The sequence below is a fragment of the Hypomesus nipponensis genome, chromosome 9 (assembly GCF_054491055.1).
Source record: "Hypomesus nipponensis isolate SF chromosome 9, ASM5449105v1, whole genome shotgun sequence".
Lineage (NCBI taxonomy): Eukaryota > Metazoa > Chordata > Actinopteri > Osmeriformes > Osmeridae > Hypomesus > Hypomesus nipponensis.
In genome coordinates, this window is record NC_140369.1 from 4,759,997 (window position 1) to 4,777,500 (window position 17,504).

Genomic DNA, 17,504 nt, shown 5'->3' on the forward strand with positions numbered 1-17,504 from the left:
AGGCCACGATTACATGGACCTGCGCACAGGCTTCATCACTCTCTCAGTCTGCTAACTGAGTCTGTTTTTATGCGTGTGCAGCACATACAGAGTGGCAGAATAAGGTTGTACATAACAGTAGGTCTGTAAAGGGGCAGCAAACATTTGAACCCTTTTGCACTTTCAGCTGTGCTGGACTGAGCCCTCACAGCACTGTGGAACCACAGGTGCCAAGAGTCACACAGGAACAAAACGCTCATCTGATCCAGGTCTAGTATTATAATAATCTGGAAAATACAGACATCTTTCCTGCAGTCCTAAAGACTGAAATAGCAACATTAAACAAGGACAGGCTCGGGTTAGGCTTGGATGCTCGTGAGTGATTCAGCACTGTCATCATCTGTAAGAGGGGCTATTTCACCACTTTCATGTATTATTGACACGCTCGCCTTGGCAATAATAGAAGTATTCTCTCGTTGTGCCGATAAAGCGTTGACAGAGGGCGTGACCTCACCCTCATGGCCTCCTGGATGTGGTCCTGTCGAACCACCTCTGCAGAGCGGTCCATGTACCACTTCAGACAGCGAATCAGCTCCCTGTTCACACACACACACATTTACATACACACCACACACACAGAGATGTGTCAGAGAGTGCTGGGGGTGATTGAGTTCCTGGAGAGGGCAGCTGGAGGTGAAAGCAGCTTCAGGCAGCAGGAACTCACTTGTAGGCCAGCGCTCCAGCGAAGTGCTTCTGGATGTAGGTGTCCATGACAGGCCGGAAGTGATAATACTTACTGTCCCTCAGCAGGTTAATGATGAACACCTGAGAGAGAGAGAGAGAGAGAGAGAGAGAGAGAGAGAGAGAGAGAGAGAGAGAGAGAGAGAGAGAGAGAGAGAGAGAGAGAGAGAGAGAGAGAGAGAGAGAGAGAGAGAGAGAGAGAGAGAGAGAGAGAGAGAGAGAGAGAGAGAGAGAGAGAGAGAGAGAGAGAGAGAGAGAGAGAGAGAGAGAGAGAGAGAGAGGGCAGGAGAGAGGAAGAATGGGGAGGGATAGACAGAGAAAAAGAGAGAGAGAGAGGGGTGTGAATGCACCGGGATAGAGGCCAAGAGGATGTCACACTTGTCGCTTCAGTGACATGACTTAACAGTAGGGAGAGGAGCATTAGTCAGCAGAGAAGGTCTGGTCTCAAATGCCCATATGTCCCCATTTCACACACACACACACACACACACAATACCTGGCCACTGAGTAGTTTTCCAACATAACAGATACATCCAGGTGTGCATCTGTATGGTGTGGTGTGGTGTGTGTGTGTGTGTGTGTGTGTGTGGAGGTGTGTGTGTCTGCATAGGCAGCCCTGCCAGATAAAGACTCCCTGGAGCTTAAGACAGCAGGCAGCTGTGAACTCTAATAATCACTGGCTCTTAGCCAGCTGGGACACACACACACATCCTCATTACTGAGACCAGAGCGCGCACACACACACATGCAAACACACACGCACACGGACACACACTTGCGTGCGAGAACACACACCTGTAGCCAGCCCGTATGGCGTTACGCAGTGCTGTGACTCACCAGAGACTGGAACACCAGGGGGCCATACTTGTCTGTGTTGTCGTCCAGGATGGAGAACAATGTGTCCAGGATGTCCTGGAGGAACTGGAGAACACAGTCGACACCGTCAACACACAACTCAGTCACACTCAGCACAGTCACACACAATACACTGAACACACAACACACACACAACACAGTCAACACGCTCAACACAGTCACACTCAACACACAACACAGTCACATTCAGCACAGTCAACACACAACACAGTCAACACAGTCAACACTCTCAACACAGTCACACTCAACACACAACACAGTCACATTCAGCACAGTCAACACACAACACAGTCAACACAGTCAACATGCTCAATACAGTCACACTCAACACTCAACACAGTCACACTCAACACTCAACACAGTCACACTCAACACACTCAACACAGTCACATTCAGCACAGTCAACACACAACACAGTCAACACAGTCAACACACAACACAGTCAACACAGTCAACACAGTCAACACAGTCAACACGCTCAACACAGTCACACTCAACACTCAACACAGTCGCACTCAACACAGTCAACACATACCCTGGGCATGGCTCTGGATCCCACCAGCCCAGCTCTGCTCACCTTGACGATCTCCTCTCCGCTGACGTGTCGCAGCCGACCCAAGATGTCCATGACCCGGTCTGGGTGGGCCTTCCACTTCAGCAGGGCCAGCAGGTCCACTGGAACACAACCAGACCACACCCAGAGACCATGAACTACCGGGACCACACTAGCATGAGACTCTCACACATCAGTTAGGTGGGTGATCATAGGCCTGATTGTGACTTATGTGTTGGTAGGCCTACTGTTTAATGTTACTGGGAAGTCAGATGGCTGAGGGAATCGGGCTATTAATCAGAAGGTTGCTGGTTCGAAATCCCGGCTGTGCCAAACGACATTGTGTCCTTGGGCACCCTACTTGCCTCAGGGGAATGTCCCTGTACTTACTGTAAGTCGCTCTGGATAAGAGCGTCTGCTAAATGCAAATGTAAAATGTGGATCCTATCTTTTCACACAGCTAATGTTAGGTCTACCGTTGTATTTAACTTAGGTCTACATAGATGTCGTAGGCCTACCGTACTACATTTGTTAGGTGATAGTAAACCTAGTGTCCTATATCACCCAAGGTTATAGTAGGCCTACCATTCTATATGGGTTAGGTGAAGGTCCAGTAGGCCTACCGTTCTGGGTGAGCTTGGTGGAGGACAGCTGTGTGGAGATCCAGAGGGTCTCCTTGGTGCTGCGCTGGAAGATGAGGGACGAGGGCAGGTTGGGACAGCCGTGGTAGTCGTCCTTACAGCAGGGCAGGCCCAGGTACAGAGCGTGGTTACTGAACGTGGTGTTCTCATCACACTGCAGACACAGGAGAGAGAGAGAGATAGAGAGAGGATGAGAGACATGAGGATGAGAGAGAGGAGGATGAAAGAGAGACAGGGTGAGAGAGAGGAGGATGACAGAGACATTTAGACACGGTGAGGAAGGATGAGACACGAGGATGAGAGACACTCAGTAAAGGAGAGCAATGATTAGAGAGAAAGAGAGAACAGGACCAGAGAGATGGACCAGAGAGAGGAAAAGAGGATGAGAGAGACAGATGAGAAGAAAGCGAGAGATTTAGTAGAGAAGAGAGAGATGACAGTGTTGGAGTCTCGACCTTATATACGTAGAGTTCATGGCTCTCGTCAGACAGGGTGGTCCCGTCCTCCCTCATCAGAGGAGAGAAGGAAAACCCAAACAGCTTCTTCTCCCCCTTGTCCTTTGCTGTGGGAACCAACACACACAACGGGGGATGTCACCAAATCTGGCAACCTTGAATTCACCACCAGTTTCACTTACTGGTGCTATACTCAAAATCTGAATGGAGGAGAACTTCTCCATTACTATGGCCCCCTAAACATTTCAAGGCCTATAATCATCGTATCTTAAAAGCTATCTTTCAACGGACAACAGTGTGTCTGGAAGTGTGTGTCTGCTGGACTGACTGGAGCAGTGTCGGAACTCGAAGCGCAGGTGGGACCCTCGGAAGCGGTCGATGGGGATGGGCAGCTTGATGACCTCGCTCCAGCGGGGGCTGTTGTTGTGGTAGAGCACGAAGGAGCGATGCTCCGCCATGTGGGGCTCTCCTGAGCCCAGACTGATGCAGTCCTGCGGACATCACACACACATTCATACACACAAACACACACACATTCATACACACGCACACAAACACATTCATGCACACAGACATGCGTACACAGACACGCACACAAACACATTCATAAACACACGCGAGCGCACAAGACACAGGAGCGCGCACACACACACAGACGTACACACAAGCATGAATAGATCAGCACACTAACGGACACAGGGATACTTAGGTACATGCACGCAAATAAAACACCGAGATGTACAGACGACCAGGAATGTTTTAATCCACGGGAAACAAACCAAACGTACTTTCAGTATCTCTCCGTCAGCGTAGATCACAAAGACCGAGACCTCGATGTTCTTCTGAACGCTCTTCCCACCCCTTTCAAAGTCTCCTCTCTCCAAGGTCAGATAAAGGTCGTTACGGATATCCCCTGGCGGACACACACACACACACTTTGTATCAAATTCTGTGAGAGCTAAAAAGCTGTGTGGGGGGGGGGGTAAAAAAACACAGAGGTGCAAACTTAATGAAACTGGTAATGTAAGCCGCCTGCTTTGCTATTTTCAGAGTGCACACTGGGACAATGCAGGCGATGATAGGGCTGACTCCACCTAAACATCCATCCTCTCTGCATCACTGCCATGCCCTGGCCTCTTCTGAACAGATAGCACTGCTATCTAGTCCCCACAGACTGTGTGTGTGTGTGTGTGTGTGTGTGTGTGCGTGCGTTCGTGCGAGGGTGCGTGCGTGTGTGTGTGTGCGTGTGCGTGCGTGTGTGTGCGTGTGTGCGTGTGTGTGTGTGCGCGTGCGTGCGTGTGCGTGTGCGTGCGCGCGTGCGCGTGCGCGTGTGTGTGTGTCTAATCAACAGGAGTTAGGGCTTGAGAATGAGTGGCTGGACAATGGACTTTACACAGCAGCCTCAGTTCATAATACCCTGTAAGCTCTGATTTACCCAGTCCAGTTTGTGTGTGTGTGTGTGTGTGTGTGTGTATGTGTGTGTGTGGTTCACTCATTGTCTTTGTCAAGTCTCCTTTTCTTCCAAAGAGATTCCAAATGTATAAGCTGAACACACACACACAGAGAGACACACACACTGAGACACACAGAGACACACAGAGACACAGCTGCGCTCACTTAGCGGTGTGTGAACTTCAAAGTGGGTCTGGTGCAGCGGTTGTCATAGTTATGGCCATGACCCCCCCAAGGGGTGAGCAATAGAAAGGGGGTGCTGGGGGGGGGGGGAGATAAGGAGAGGTACACTGCTGTAGGAAGAAGCCGGCGCTATAATGGGAAGGGAAGAAATGCAGGAAAAGAGTGGGGCTGGTGCTTCAGGGTCAGAGATATCTCCCACTGGAACCTGCCACTCAAACTTGTTGTGTGTTCATCTAGTTACTTGTTGTTCCCCATATCGCTTTTGTTATTTAACGCTTGTGCTGCCTTCTGGTCACATGACCCAAAAGTTCATAACGAACCATTGTTGTGTTTACCCAATTTTACGCATACAAAATAAAACTAATAAAAATAATGTTCTTTTAACCGCAATGTGGGGGGTCTGATACAGCCCAACGGTTAAGAGAAAATGCTTCACTTTGTTTTTGTATGCGGTAAAGTTGCCGCAATACGGTGGTGGGTCACAATGACTGATGGGTCAGAATGACCCGAAGAGAACACAAGGGCTAAACACACTCGGTGTTTAGACACACGAGACACAATCAGATCTGACTGACTGCCAAGATTCAGTGTAGGATTGATTTGTGCAATGGTGGTGTTCCATGAGCTTTAAGCTGTTTGTAGATAAAAATATAGCATAAACAATTCAAGTCTAGTATATTTTACTGTCTTAGAACCAATGTGTTGTTTTGCTGTTGGCTAATGCATCCTGCCCTTCTAGCGTTCTGCCTGGTGATAAAGTAGTCCTTAAACTGTCTCTGCTGCACACAAACACACACATCAGACCCGCTGCCTCCTCACAACCCTACGTCACTCCACTAAGTAGGCCCGGCTAATTGTGAGAGGGAGCAAATAGCATAATAACAGTGGGATAGGTTGCAGTGATCGACATTAAGGTTTGTCCGATTGTCAAGGACAAGTACAAATAATTGTAGGACAAGTATACTGTATAATGAAGATTGAACTTGCCAAGTAAAAAAATACAAAATAAAAGGTTTCTTAGTATCAGTGCAAGCAAAAACTATATTTGTGTCTTTCTATAATGCAGCAACTGCAGACTGACATTTAATGAATCCGCTCGTGCAGTGAAAGTAGCCCGCCGGCGCCAATCGTGTCCTCGCTATTATATCAACTTCACTCTCAACTTATTTGGTTTCAAATCAGTTAGCCGACATTGGTGTTTAAAGTGGAGTTCGGTGAGAAAATGTTTCTTAATACACCAAAACCTGGTCAAACACCAGGTAAGCGCCCCATCCCTTCACCACGATTAAACACTAATCAACCTAATGCGAAAAGAGAGGAGATTCGTCCCGACCTGGCCAGAAGTTTCCCTGGCTTCGACATGATACTGTACCGATGGAGAGATGGCCAGCTCAACTTGTAGGGATTTCTCTGGTGTAGCAGCCAGGTAAGTCAACTGTCATTATTTAGTTGAGATGTATAGGGCCTACACCACTGGAAACTAAACGTTAGCTTTAGTTACTTCTTAGCTCTCGTAGCTTACGTTAGCTTTCCAATGAACCAATAGTATTTTCCTAAATATCAAGCAAAGTTATGTCCTTAAGTTCTACATATAACTAGTCAGAACGGAAATAAATTAGGCTAATTAGAACGTTTGTTTTGCCTCAGCTGACACTGGCAGTTCGTTAGCTGGCTAACGAAACCATCTCTCGCCCTCAATTTTCTGTGATAACACGTCACATTTAGTAGTTAAATATTTACCCATTAATTGGTTACATTGCAGTGGTTTGTAATATGTAACCAGTAGGCTATTCAACATGTTGAATTAAAAATTTTACGTAGCTACAGCAACGGTAGGCCTACATGGAAACATACGGCAACACTGTTGCAGAAGTATGATGGCACAGTTACATTTCTCAACAATTTGGTTGTCTTTCCAAAAGCTTCCTCCAACATCTTTTTCTTTACTTTTGTGGAGTAGAGCAGAGCACAGCCGAGTCTATTACAGACATCCCAACCTGCAACCCCCCACCCAATTAAAATAGAATGGAGTAGAGCAGAGCCGAGCTTGCGTGTAGTGCTGTTTGTGACTGTGGCTTGCTAGTTAGCTACAGTTATCTTCACTCATAGCCGCCCAGCCGACCCGTCGAGCCGAGCGGAGCTGAGCTTGAGCCGAGCCGCGCCGCTCGTGACTTTGATCGTGACTGTTCCTAGTTGGTCAGCTACTGGTTACCTTCATTTAACAGCTTGGCTCGGCATTGCACTATGGAGGATTTTTTGTCGTTGCAATTAAAGTTTTGTTTATAGTATCAAACCAGCGTAGAGGTGAATAGCGCAATCCAGTGTATTGGAATGTGTTCACTAGCTCTGGGTTAGATCAGACAATCACTAGATCAGGCGTTAGGGATGATCCGCCTACCAACTTTGATGGGCCCGTTTGACAGATAAAATAAATTCATGAAGCACTGCCACACACGGTGACATGAAAATGCACTTGACTGAGGGCGCTGTTTAGCGTATTGCGTTTGAATATTGTCCACTGCACAGTAACACAGGACCATGAAATTATTAATTAAATAGGGAAATTATTATATGTTTTTTACATCAAATGAATTGGTACTTTAACGAATTCATGACACAGTTAATAACAAGTTTATGTATTGAATTCCAATTTTAATTAATTGATGACCCATTTAAGTAGTTATTTAATGGTGTATTTATCTAATAAATGTTGGCACTTTTAGTCCTCCATAGTGCAATGCCGAGCCAAGCTGCTTTGTAACCATGACTAACAGGTCAGCTCACCCTCACCCTTCACCTTTCGGCAGAGCCGTGCCAAGCAGCCGAGCCGAGCCGAGCAGAGTCGAGTTGAGCCGCTTTGTGACAGTGACTGGGGCTAGCTAGTGAGCTACTGTTACACTGTTATCTCAACTTTTAGCCATTGAACCTAGGCGAGCCAAGCCACCAAAGGCAAGCATACCCAATTAAAGTAGAGTTGAGAAGAGAGTCGAGCCTATTACTGTAGGTAATCACACAAGCCTAAACCATAGTGATTGTGGCTAGCTAGTTAGCTACCATTATCTTTTGCATACATTTTACCAAACCAAATGCAATCAGAATTTGTTTTTATTGCCATGTAAGTTTACACAAACACGGAATTTACTGCGGCAGGAAGGTGCATACAATAAACATATACAGATCTTATTTTATTTATACATTCTACTTTTTAAATTAAGTCTAATACTAAAGAGCTAAACAATATGTAAGATATAAAATAGATATAAATATAAAATTAAGCACACCTAATTAAAGTAGAATGGCGTAGAGCCAAGCCTGTGTGTGCCTAAACCATAGTGATGTTTGTGACTGTGGATAACTACCATTATCTTCACTTTTACTAATGCTCTGCTCTTCTCTACTGACATTTTTCTTCCCCTTGGATTATTACTGCAGTTTTCTGCCTCCCACTTTACCCTGACCCAACCCATGGTTTGAGGGAGAAGCCCCCGGATTTCAGGATCCCTCGGTTATCTTAAGTTGACATCATATTACATTTAAGTATCAATCAAGGGACTGATTCTATTTTAGTGACACTTGGTCTACACTTATGCATTTAATCTAATTGGGTGTGCTCAAGCCTTCGGCGAGCACAAACATTGTTAGCTCTCATATATAGTTATTATTATTTGTTATTATTTTCCCACCCCTAAGGATCACATGGAATGGGAACATGTGTCCAAACTGTTGACTGGTACTGTACGTGATGTGAACAACGTGATACTTTGCCAACCTGTGTTTTGCTTGTGTGTGTGTGCATGTGTATCTGTGTGTATGTGTATCTGTGTATGTGTGTGTATGTATGTGTGTGTACAGTACCAGTCAAAAGCTTTGACACATGGGTACTGTAGATAAAATGTTTGTCTTTGTCCCGATTGAGTTGCTTGTATTCGCGCAAACGTTCAACCCCTGGGTTGGACTTGGATAATACTTGAGCAAACCCAGCTTAAGAATCAAGCGGAACGACCTGTGGAAGATTTGATGGATCCATTCACCCTTTGGTGGGAGTATTAATCTTCAGTATTAATCTTCAGTATTGATCTCCAGTATTGGCTTTCCAAGATGTGTGATTGGAAGTGGTTGGTTCTTCATGTGGATGGTGCAAACAGCCAGCTACAGTAGCTTGTAAGCCGGTCCCATAATGGAAGTCATTCAGTCTGTTAGCTAGCCTCTTAGTCAATTTGCTAGCCAGTCAGTCAGTCTTTACAGAAAGTCAGTCTGTTTCACCCACACACACACACTAACCTGGCATGATGACGTCAGGGAAGCCCAGCTTGCGAGTGATGGCCACGCCCCTGTTGAAGATCATGGGGTTCTCTCTGCGAACCTGCTCCATCTCTCCTCTCAGGAGCTGGAGAGAGATGATCAGACCTGAGGGATGGAGGTAGAGTGAGAGAGAGACAGAGAGAGAGACAGAGAGAGAGACAGAGAGAGAGAGACAGAGAGAGAGACAGAGAGAGAGACAGAGAGAGAGACAGAGAGAGAGACAGACAGAGAGACAGACAGAGAGAGAGAGACAGGAAGATGTATTAGGTGTTTGGCTAATTGATTGGCCAAGTAGACTGTGATACTATGATCACCATGCTTCAGTTAGCCCACTAAAGCCCCAGCATCTTATAATTCCTTTACTTTGTGCTCCTCTTCTCCAGCTCCACCCCTGTGTGCTGCCCCTGCTCTCCTCCAGCTCCACCCCTCTGTGATGCCCCTGCTTTCCTCCCCCTGCTCCACAATTCTAACAGACCGGCTGCCACATTATCCCGATGACACAGATGTTCCCCGAGCAGAGACGTGAGGGGACTATTTGTCGGTGAGATTCTTTTTTGACTTGCAGCAGAGAAGCTGTAAAAGACCCCAGCAGGAGCAGCAGGATCTCTGCAGTCTCGACCCAGGCTGTCAAACCCTTAGTTGTGACAGACAGGAAACTAGAGCTGATGTGTTGGAGCTGTAGATGTGGACATACACAGTCCCTCTAGACTGGCCTACGTCCTTTCCTGCTGTGGGGTTCTGGGCCGCAGCGCTATGGTTTGATGTGGTTAGACAGGTTTTTGGAAGCAGACTGCTTCCATTCCCACCATGCATCTGGTGGGTTCTGGTCTCTTACAGGGCTTTGGGACAGAACAATGAGCTCTCATAGCAGACAACATACTTCTGTTGTTTTGAAGCACACCCACAACCACTAGTACTTTATGTGCATGTGAGTGCGTGCATGTGTGTGTGTGTGTGTGTGTGTGTGTGTGTGTGTGTGTGTGTGTGTGTGTGTGTGTGTGTGTGTGTGTGTGTGTGTGTGTGTGTGTGTGTGTGTGTGTGTGTGTATGTGTGTGTGGGCTTATAAATGAGATCCGTTCCGGGGTGGTTCTGCTACTCAGAGTCTCACAGCGAGTTTCCTAGCAGGACCATCCATCACTCCTTCCTTCAGCCTCCCTCCCTCCCTCCTCCTAGCATCCTCCCTCCCGGCCTCTTTATCCCCCCATCCTTTCTGACAGAACTCACAGTCTGTTGCTCTGGCTACAGGCCAATTCAGGCAATCGCAAATGTGGTACACAAACGCACAAATGCACACACGCAAGCGCACACACACACACCTACCGTAGTTGGTGCTTGGGGCTGTGTATTTGGTGCTGGACTTGCGGATGATGTTTTCATGTATTTGATACCATTCATTCTCATTGTTACATCTAGGGTGACAAAAAAGAAGAAGATAATGAGAGAGACAAAGAGAAAAGGAGAGACAAAGAGAAAGAGGAGAAATAGGGGGACAGAGAGAGAGAGACAGAGAGAGACAGAGAGAGACAGAGAGAGACAGAGAGAGACAGAGAGAGACAGAGAGAGACAGAGAGAGACAGAGAGAGACAGAGAGAGAGAGAGAGAGACAGAGAGAGACAGAGAGAGACAGAGAGAGACAGAGAGAGACAGAGAGAGACAGAGAGAGAGAGACAGAGAGAGACAGAGAGGGACAGAGAGGGACAGAGTGGGAAAGTAGCGAGCAGACAAACAGATGCATAGTGGTGAACAGACAGCTGAAGAAGAGAAGGAGAGCAGGATAGAGAATATCTGGCATTAGTATTCAACTCAGCAGATAACTGGAGCGTGGAGATTGTACAGTGCACACATTCAGAGGCTGAAGTCCAACACAGCACAGAAATGGTCCTAGCTAAAGACTGTTGTCGGATAGGTAATGCTGTTTAATGAGTTTGGTCTGATTAGGGAGGTCGTTCTGTATAATGAGAATGTTCTAGGCCCTCCAGGTAAGTAACTAAGATTGGTACAGTGAGAGGAAGGGGGGTTTGTAGCTAGAAATTCAGGCCAGCTCCGCAAGCCTTGGCTGTGAAGTTTACTGTATACTAGTATCTCTCCTGAGACAAACTCTGTCTAGATGGTGACATCACTGATATGGATCTGCCCTGAGAGAGAATGAGGACAAGCCCACCGCATTGCACCCTGGGAAAGATCACTTAACTGTAGAGCTGAGAAGTCTGCCTATGGTGTGTGTGTGTGACTGTGTGCAGGTGTGAGGCTCCTCACGTGTAGACTTTGAGGACAAAGTCCTTCTCCTCCTTCAGCTCCGAGATGGTCTGCAGGACGTCGCTCATGGCCAACACAGCACAGCCATACGGGCGGCGGTAAGTCACATGGGCTGGGCCCTTCTTGGAGTCATTCAGCAGCATGCGACCTGTGGACACACACACACACACAGACACGTGGACACACACACACAGGTGAACACACACACACACACGTGAGAGGGTGTATGGGATGGATCTAAGAGAGCGTCCCAATCTTCCCAAATGAACAAATCCATTACAGTGAGGGCCCTATCTTGCACCCAGCGCAATTGTTGCGTTACCCAGCGTTAGTCAACGACGCAAGTGTCATTCCTAGTTTGCACTCGACGCAAAGGCGACTTTTCCCTCCACAGACGCACATCGAAATGACTTTGCGCTCCCGTGGGCGGTTCAGCGAAAAAGGAGGCGTGTTCCGGCGCAAACGTTCCCTGGTGCTATCTTGCAGTTTCCAAAAAACAATTCCGCCACTGACCAGGAAAAACGTCGAAAGTCATTGGCGCATTATTCAGATGCTATTTTAAGGGTGTAAACTTGGTCCGTGCGCACTGCTGGCGAGGCCAGGGTCTTCTTTCTGCGAAGCTATGTTACATTGTTTTGATTTATGGCTGTTACATTTCTTCAATGATTATAAAAAGATTTTTATAAGAAATTTCTATGTATGTGAACTTTATTTGTAACAACTGTGGCAATTTCCTCCCATGACAGTTTAACCGAAGCTAATTTGGTTAGGTTTCTTCTCCCATGCCCATCAGAATCAGAATTCGGTGTATTCGCCATGAAGCTTATGTTACACAAATACGCGATTTACTGTGGCAGGAAGGTGAAAACAATAAACATATACGGGTATAAATTAAGTACAAAAGTACATTAGTTAAACTTATTCTAAGAACTGAACAATTAGAAAAAATATACTGAAAATACTACAAAAAATATAACAATTAAAAAAATATATAATATGTAAAAATAATAATAATAATTTGAATAAGCAGCATGAGTGGGCAACTTAGTGCAATGAGAAAACTGCTCTGCCTTTCTCATACAATGTCACTTCTCTATCTTTTACGGCCCTGACGACAACATCGGTCTCCTCGGCTGTGAACCGCCGGTGTGTGCCTGACAAATCCGCCGTTATAACAGCAATTCGCCATGGAACAAGCGCTGCTCTTAAAGGGAACGTGAGATGACGCTCTGATTGGTTTATTGCACATTACGCCCAAACCACACCCATTAATAATGTAGCTACTTCAGACCAACCCTTTTTAGATTTGCGCCAGGTGCAAAGTCCTTTATCCCGCCAGCAAAATAACAACCAAGCTAAAGTCACGCCCACAAAGTTACTTGCGCTTTGCGTTTTGATACTTGCGTTTCAGATCGTCAAAATAGGGGGGTGAGTGTGTATGTAGTTGTGTGTGTGTGCGTGTGCATTCAGACAGTTTAAAGGGGAGCAGTGTCTCACCCGTCCTGATGACCTGTGTATGTAGTTGTGTGTGTGGGTGCGTGTGCATTCAGACAGTTTAAAGGGGAGCAATGTCTCACCCGTCCTGATGACCTGAGACACGATGTACAGATCTCTCTTCATGTCCTTGTTGCTCAGATCCTGCAGAGGAACACGCATAGCGAGAACCATGAAGCACACGTTCCACACAAGTGATGGCGGGATGTAACAAGTGTGTGTGTGTGTGTGTGTGGTGTGAAGGAGACTGTGAAAAGAGCACAGGCAGTTTGCGTGTGTGTGAATGTGTAGGTGAATGTGTGAGGATGTGTGTGTGTTTGTGTGTGTAGGTGAATGTGTGAGGATGTGTGTGTGTTTGTGTGTGTGTGCAGAACACTTACCGTGAAGAGAGCGCACAGACGGTCAGCCTTCTCTGGGTTCTTGGGGCCTCCGTTCTTGTTTAGTCTGACCATGAACTTTTCACTGGAACCACAGAGAAACACAGCTCAGAATAGACCACAACCACGCATCATCTCACAGGAACCACAGAGAAACGGCTCAGAATAGACCACAACCACACATCATCTCACAGGAACCACAGAGAAACACAGCTGTTAATAGACCACAACCACACATCATCTCACAGGAACCACAGAGAAACACAGCTGTTAATAGACCACAACCACACATCATCTCACAGGAACCACAGAGAAACGGCTCAGAATAGACCACAACCACACATCATCTCACAGGAACCACAGAGAAACACAGCTGTTAATAGACCACAACCACACATCTGCTTTAAATTCTGCTGCACCAACCACTGCTTGAAAATCAGTAAGAAAGCTGTTTCTTGGTGCAAATAGAGGCAGACACACACACATTCTGTGTGCTTTTTCACCGTCCTCTTAACCCAACACACACACCCACACACACAAACAAATGCATACACACAGACACACTCCTGTTTAAGATTAGCTTGGGGGAGCATCAGAATATTAAATAAATGTGTGCATAAACAAATATTGTAGACAAACATTTAAGTATGGAGAGATAATTACACATAGCTACTTTAATTTGCGACACAAACACACACACACACACATCTCACACAATTGTTGCCTTGCTAAGCACAACAGGCATAAAGACCAGCTAAGGACTCTCATTATAGACATTCAGCTTTTTTTCTATCACCTCCGAAAAGTGTTTTCTCAATTCCCTGAAGACACAAGAGCTCAAATAAACAAATCACACGTATGCAAATACGTGTTTCACCTCCATCAGGAGAGCCAGGCGGAGAGTTCCAGCTGCAAGCTCAATTTTTATTCGTTTATATTTCCTGTTGCTGGCTGCAACAGTGAGTCATAGAAATCGAGGACAGCACATCTAGAATGAGACACCAGTGGGCCCTGTGTTCACACAGTGAATCAGACCAGGCCACAGGGAGATGCCCAGCAGACCAGGCCACAGGGAGATGCCCAGCAGACCAGGCCACAGGGAGATGCCCAGCAGACCAGGCCACAGGGAGATGCCCAGCAGACCAGGCCACAGGGAGATGCCCAGCAGACCAGGCCACAGGGAGATGCCCAGCAGACCAGGCCACAGGGAGATGCCCAGCAGACCAGGCCACAGGGAGATGCCCAGCAGACCAGGCCACAGGGAGATGCCCAGCAGACCAGGCCACAGGGAGATGCCCAGCAGACCAGGCCACAGGGAGATGCCCAGCAGACCAGGCCACAGGGAGATGCCCAGCAGACCAGGCCACAGGGAGATGCCCAGCAGACCAGGCCACAGGGAGATGCCCAGCAGACCAGGCCACAGGGAGATGCCCAGACTGCAGACTGACACACACTGTTGCCCAGCTACCTGAACAGCTAGCATAACATTACTCTGTACTGTCTGACCGGACACAATACGAACTGTTGACAGTACTAGCTGTGTTTTAGGCCAGGGACCCACAGGAGAATGTATATAAAACATTTTCATAACTGATTTTAAAACTGCGGGAGACCAAAGACACGAGGACTGTCCCAACCGATTTTTAACATTATAATCCTCCGAACGCATACAAGAAACGATTCGCCAAGACGCTTGCTCTTTTTCATTGGGGTACCTTATTGTAATGACACCACACACTTGAGGATTTGGGGGAAAAAATTCCTTTACATCATCACAGCCAATCAGAGAGCCCCCCGCCTTCCCCCCAGGGCATGCGCAAGTAGCTACCATCAGACCTGATGACATCATGGAGGTCCAGAGGAGCATATAGACTGGCCTACAACTCATTACACAAAGAAAGTACGACTTTCCACCTGCGTGGACAATTAACTTTTTCTATTCTGTTCTCTTTTTTATTCTGTCAGCTATAAAAACTCTGTACAATACAGAATGAAGCAACACACAGGCAACAGTGTAGGGCTGTAAGCTAGAAGCCTGGTACTTGTAGTTTACTGGTCATTAAAACTCCCATCTTTAATCAGCAGCTCAGAGTTTCATCACCTAGCTACAGCGCTCCTAAATACCTCCCAGTAGAACACACACTTTGGTCTAATCACTGCAGCTCCGAGTGAAAACCTTTCCTTAGGACTGGGAGGTGGGTGTGATTTATGTCTCAGGGTGCACAGGGTGAGATCGGTTGTTTGCACATACAGTATGAGGCGCCACACATGGCTCCTTTTTCAGCCAGGAAGATAAATCAAGCACACCTCTTCCTTCACCCAGGTGTGTCTGAGGACAGACGCATCTCCAGTCTTCTCTCTTTTTACACAGCACATATAAAACACATCATCATTGTTATCACAAACTTCCAAGTGCAGCTACGCCCATAACATGCCTATGACGCTGTGATCCTCACTGTTTACAACAGTGTTTTCCAACTCCTGACTCGATGCACATTAGCAGTTCATCATCCGTGAGGATAATTCCCCAGAAAGCTGAGCAGGGAAGAGCCTGCACACAGTCTCTGTGAGACTCCAGGGTGCATTTGATTTGTCTCTCATGAATGAAACCATCAGACGCAGGGGTTGTTGACGGCCTGCAGCTTCCTCACTGTGAACACTCCTGTGAGCAGGATCACAGTGCGGGAGAGGACTGTGTTGTATCTCTCAACAAACAGCTCACAGAGGGGGGAGGGGGAGGAGGAGGAGAGAGGAGGGGAGGAGGAGAAAGGGAGGGAGGAGGAGAGAGGGAGGGAGGAGAAGAGAGGAGGGGAGGAGGAGGAGAGAGGGGGGAGGAGGGAGGAGGAGAGAGGAGGAGAGAGGGGGAGGAGGAGAGAGGGGGAGAAGGAGAGGGGGGAGGAGGAGAGAGGGGGGAGGAGGAGAGAAGAGGGGAGGAGAGAGAAAGTTAATAAAGTATGTTTGTATATGAGCAATGTAGGGAAATTAAGAACTGCTCGATGAGTCACGATGCGCAACATGTTCTCCGGTTACTATAACAACCGCGGCATGGGGAATATTATTGGCTGGATAAGGAGAATGGTCTCATTTTGGGGTGGCCTGTACACCCACTCAGGTTAGCTCAGAGACAGGTTTGGAGTGGGTGGTGCTGTCGTACTGAGAGAGAGAGAGAGAGAGAGAGAGGGAGAGAGAGAGAGAGAGAGAGAGAGAGAGAGAGAGAGAGAGAGAGAGAGAGAGAGAGAGAGAGAGAGAGAGAGAGAGAGAGAGAGAGAGAGAGAGAGAGAGAGGGAGAGAGGGAGGGAGGGAGGGAGGGAGGGAGGGAGGGAGGGAGGGAGGGGATGGAAGGAAAGGAGAAGAGAGAAGAGGGAGGAGAACGGAGTGAGGAAGCGAGGAAAGGAGATGGGGGAGAGGAGACAAGAAGAGAGTGAGGGAGGAGAGGAAGGAATGAAGGAAGAGGTAAAGAAAGGGAGAAGAGCAGGCACTGTACGAAACATCTGTATTTTAAGGAGGGAATTAGTAGAGAGAACACTGCAGTCATGTTTAAACACCGTAGCCTACTTAATAAACTAGTCTAGAGAATCAAACAAACACACACACACCAGTCTATATGTGTTGGTCTCCGTGGAAACGGTTAAGCATCTATAGCTTCTGCCTCTGGTTCACCTTTCAGATCCCAGGGAGACAGTTCCCAAGGAAACACAGAAGGACAGACCATCTCAGGTCAGGGATCGAACCGCAAACAAAAACGTCCTTCTCTAACACCAGACCAAGAGGACTTCCTGGTCTTCCTAGGTCTCAGACGCAACTGTGGGACGTTGAGAAAGATCTGTTCCTCCAACACACGCGTGCTCCTTAGACCATAAGGACAAGGCAGGGCTCCACAAGGTCTGGGGCAGGGCTGACGGGTCACTAGTGACCTTCTCCAGCAGAGCAGAGCAGACAGCAGCAGAGGGAAGTGTTAGGAGAAACCCTGAGCTGGTGAAGACATTTAGCCAAGCCCAGCTGTTATCCACTAGGACCTCTTCATATTAAGTTTACATCACCGACACTGGATGTGGGAGTATGTGTGTTTGTGTGCGAGTGTGTTAATGTAGGTTCCCTGCAGTCTCACTCACAGCAGGGACAGGAGGGAACCTGTGGTTTGTGACCGCAATGCAATAGAAAGGGAGGTGAGGGAGGGAGGGAGGGAGATGAGGGA

General features: G+C 47.4%; 1 protein-coding gene and 1 long non-coding RNA gene across 5 annotated transcripts in view; one reads left to right on the forward strand and one right to left on the reverse strand.

The window, feature by feature from the left end:
• Positions 1 to 17,504, reverse strand: part of dock3 (dedicator of cytokinesis 3) — a 104,018-nt gene that overhangs the window by 23,526 nt on the left and 62,988 nt on the right. Inside the window, exons 10-22 of the mRNA XM_084704261.1 lie at positions 13,313 to 13,394; positions 13,016 to 13,076; positions 11,439 to 11,586; positions 10,503 to 10,591; positions 9,162 to 9,287; positions 4,034 to 4,158; positions 3,574 to 3,736; positions 3,246 to 3,352; positions 2,773 to 2,944; positions 2,174 to 2,271; positions 1,558 to 1,641; positions 704 to 804; positions 494 to 575 (exon numbers count right to left, since the gene is read on the reverse strand). Of these exons, the coding sequence (XP_084560387.1) occupies positions 494 to 575; positions 704 to 804; positions 1,558 to 1,641; positions 2,174 to 2,271; positions 2,773 to 2,944; positions 3,246 to 3,352; positions 3,574 to 3,736; positions 4,034 to 4,158; positions 9,162 to 9,287; positions 10,503 to 10,591; positions 11,439 to 11,586; positions 13,016 to 13,076; positions 13,313 to 13,394 (1,438 nt within the window). The remainder of the gene's footprint in view (positions 1 to 493; positions 576 to 703; positions 805 to 1,557; positions 1,642 to 2,173; positions 2,272 to 2,772; positions 2,945 to 3,245; positions 3,353 to 3,573; positions 3,737 to 4,033; positions 4,159 to 9,161; positions 9,288 to 10,502; positions 10,592 to 11,438; positions 11,587 to 13,015; positions 13,077 to 13,312; positions 13,395 to 17,504) is intronic.
• On the forward strand, positions 6,039 to 15,563 carry LOC146272446 (uncharacterized). Of its 4 annotated transcripts, none has more exons than XR_014766455.1 (5): positions 6,039 to 6,306; positions 8,313 to 8,385; positions 9,566 to 9,723; positions 11,423 to 11,536; positions 14,335 to 15,562. It is a non-coding gene; the product is annotated as an uncharacterized LOC146272446 (long non-coding RNA). The 4 variants fall into 4 exon arrangements; XR_014766457.1 differs by lacking the exon at positions 14,335 to 15,562 and adding an exon at positions 11,833 to 12,838; XR_014766458.1 differs by lacking the exons at positions 6,039 to 6,306; positions 8,313 to 8,385 and adding exons at positions 8,920 to 9,041; positions 9,180 to 9,300 and having other exon boundaries at positions 14,335 to 15,563.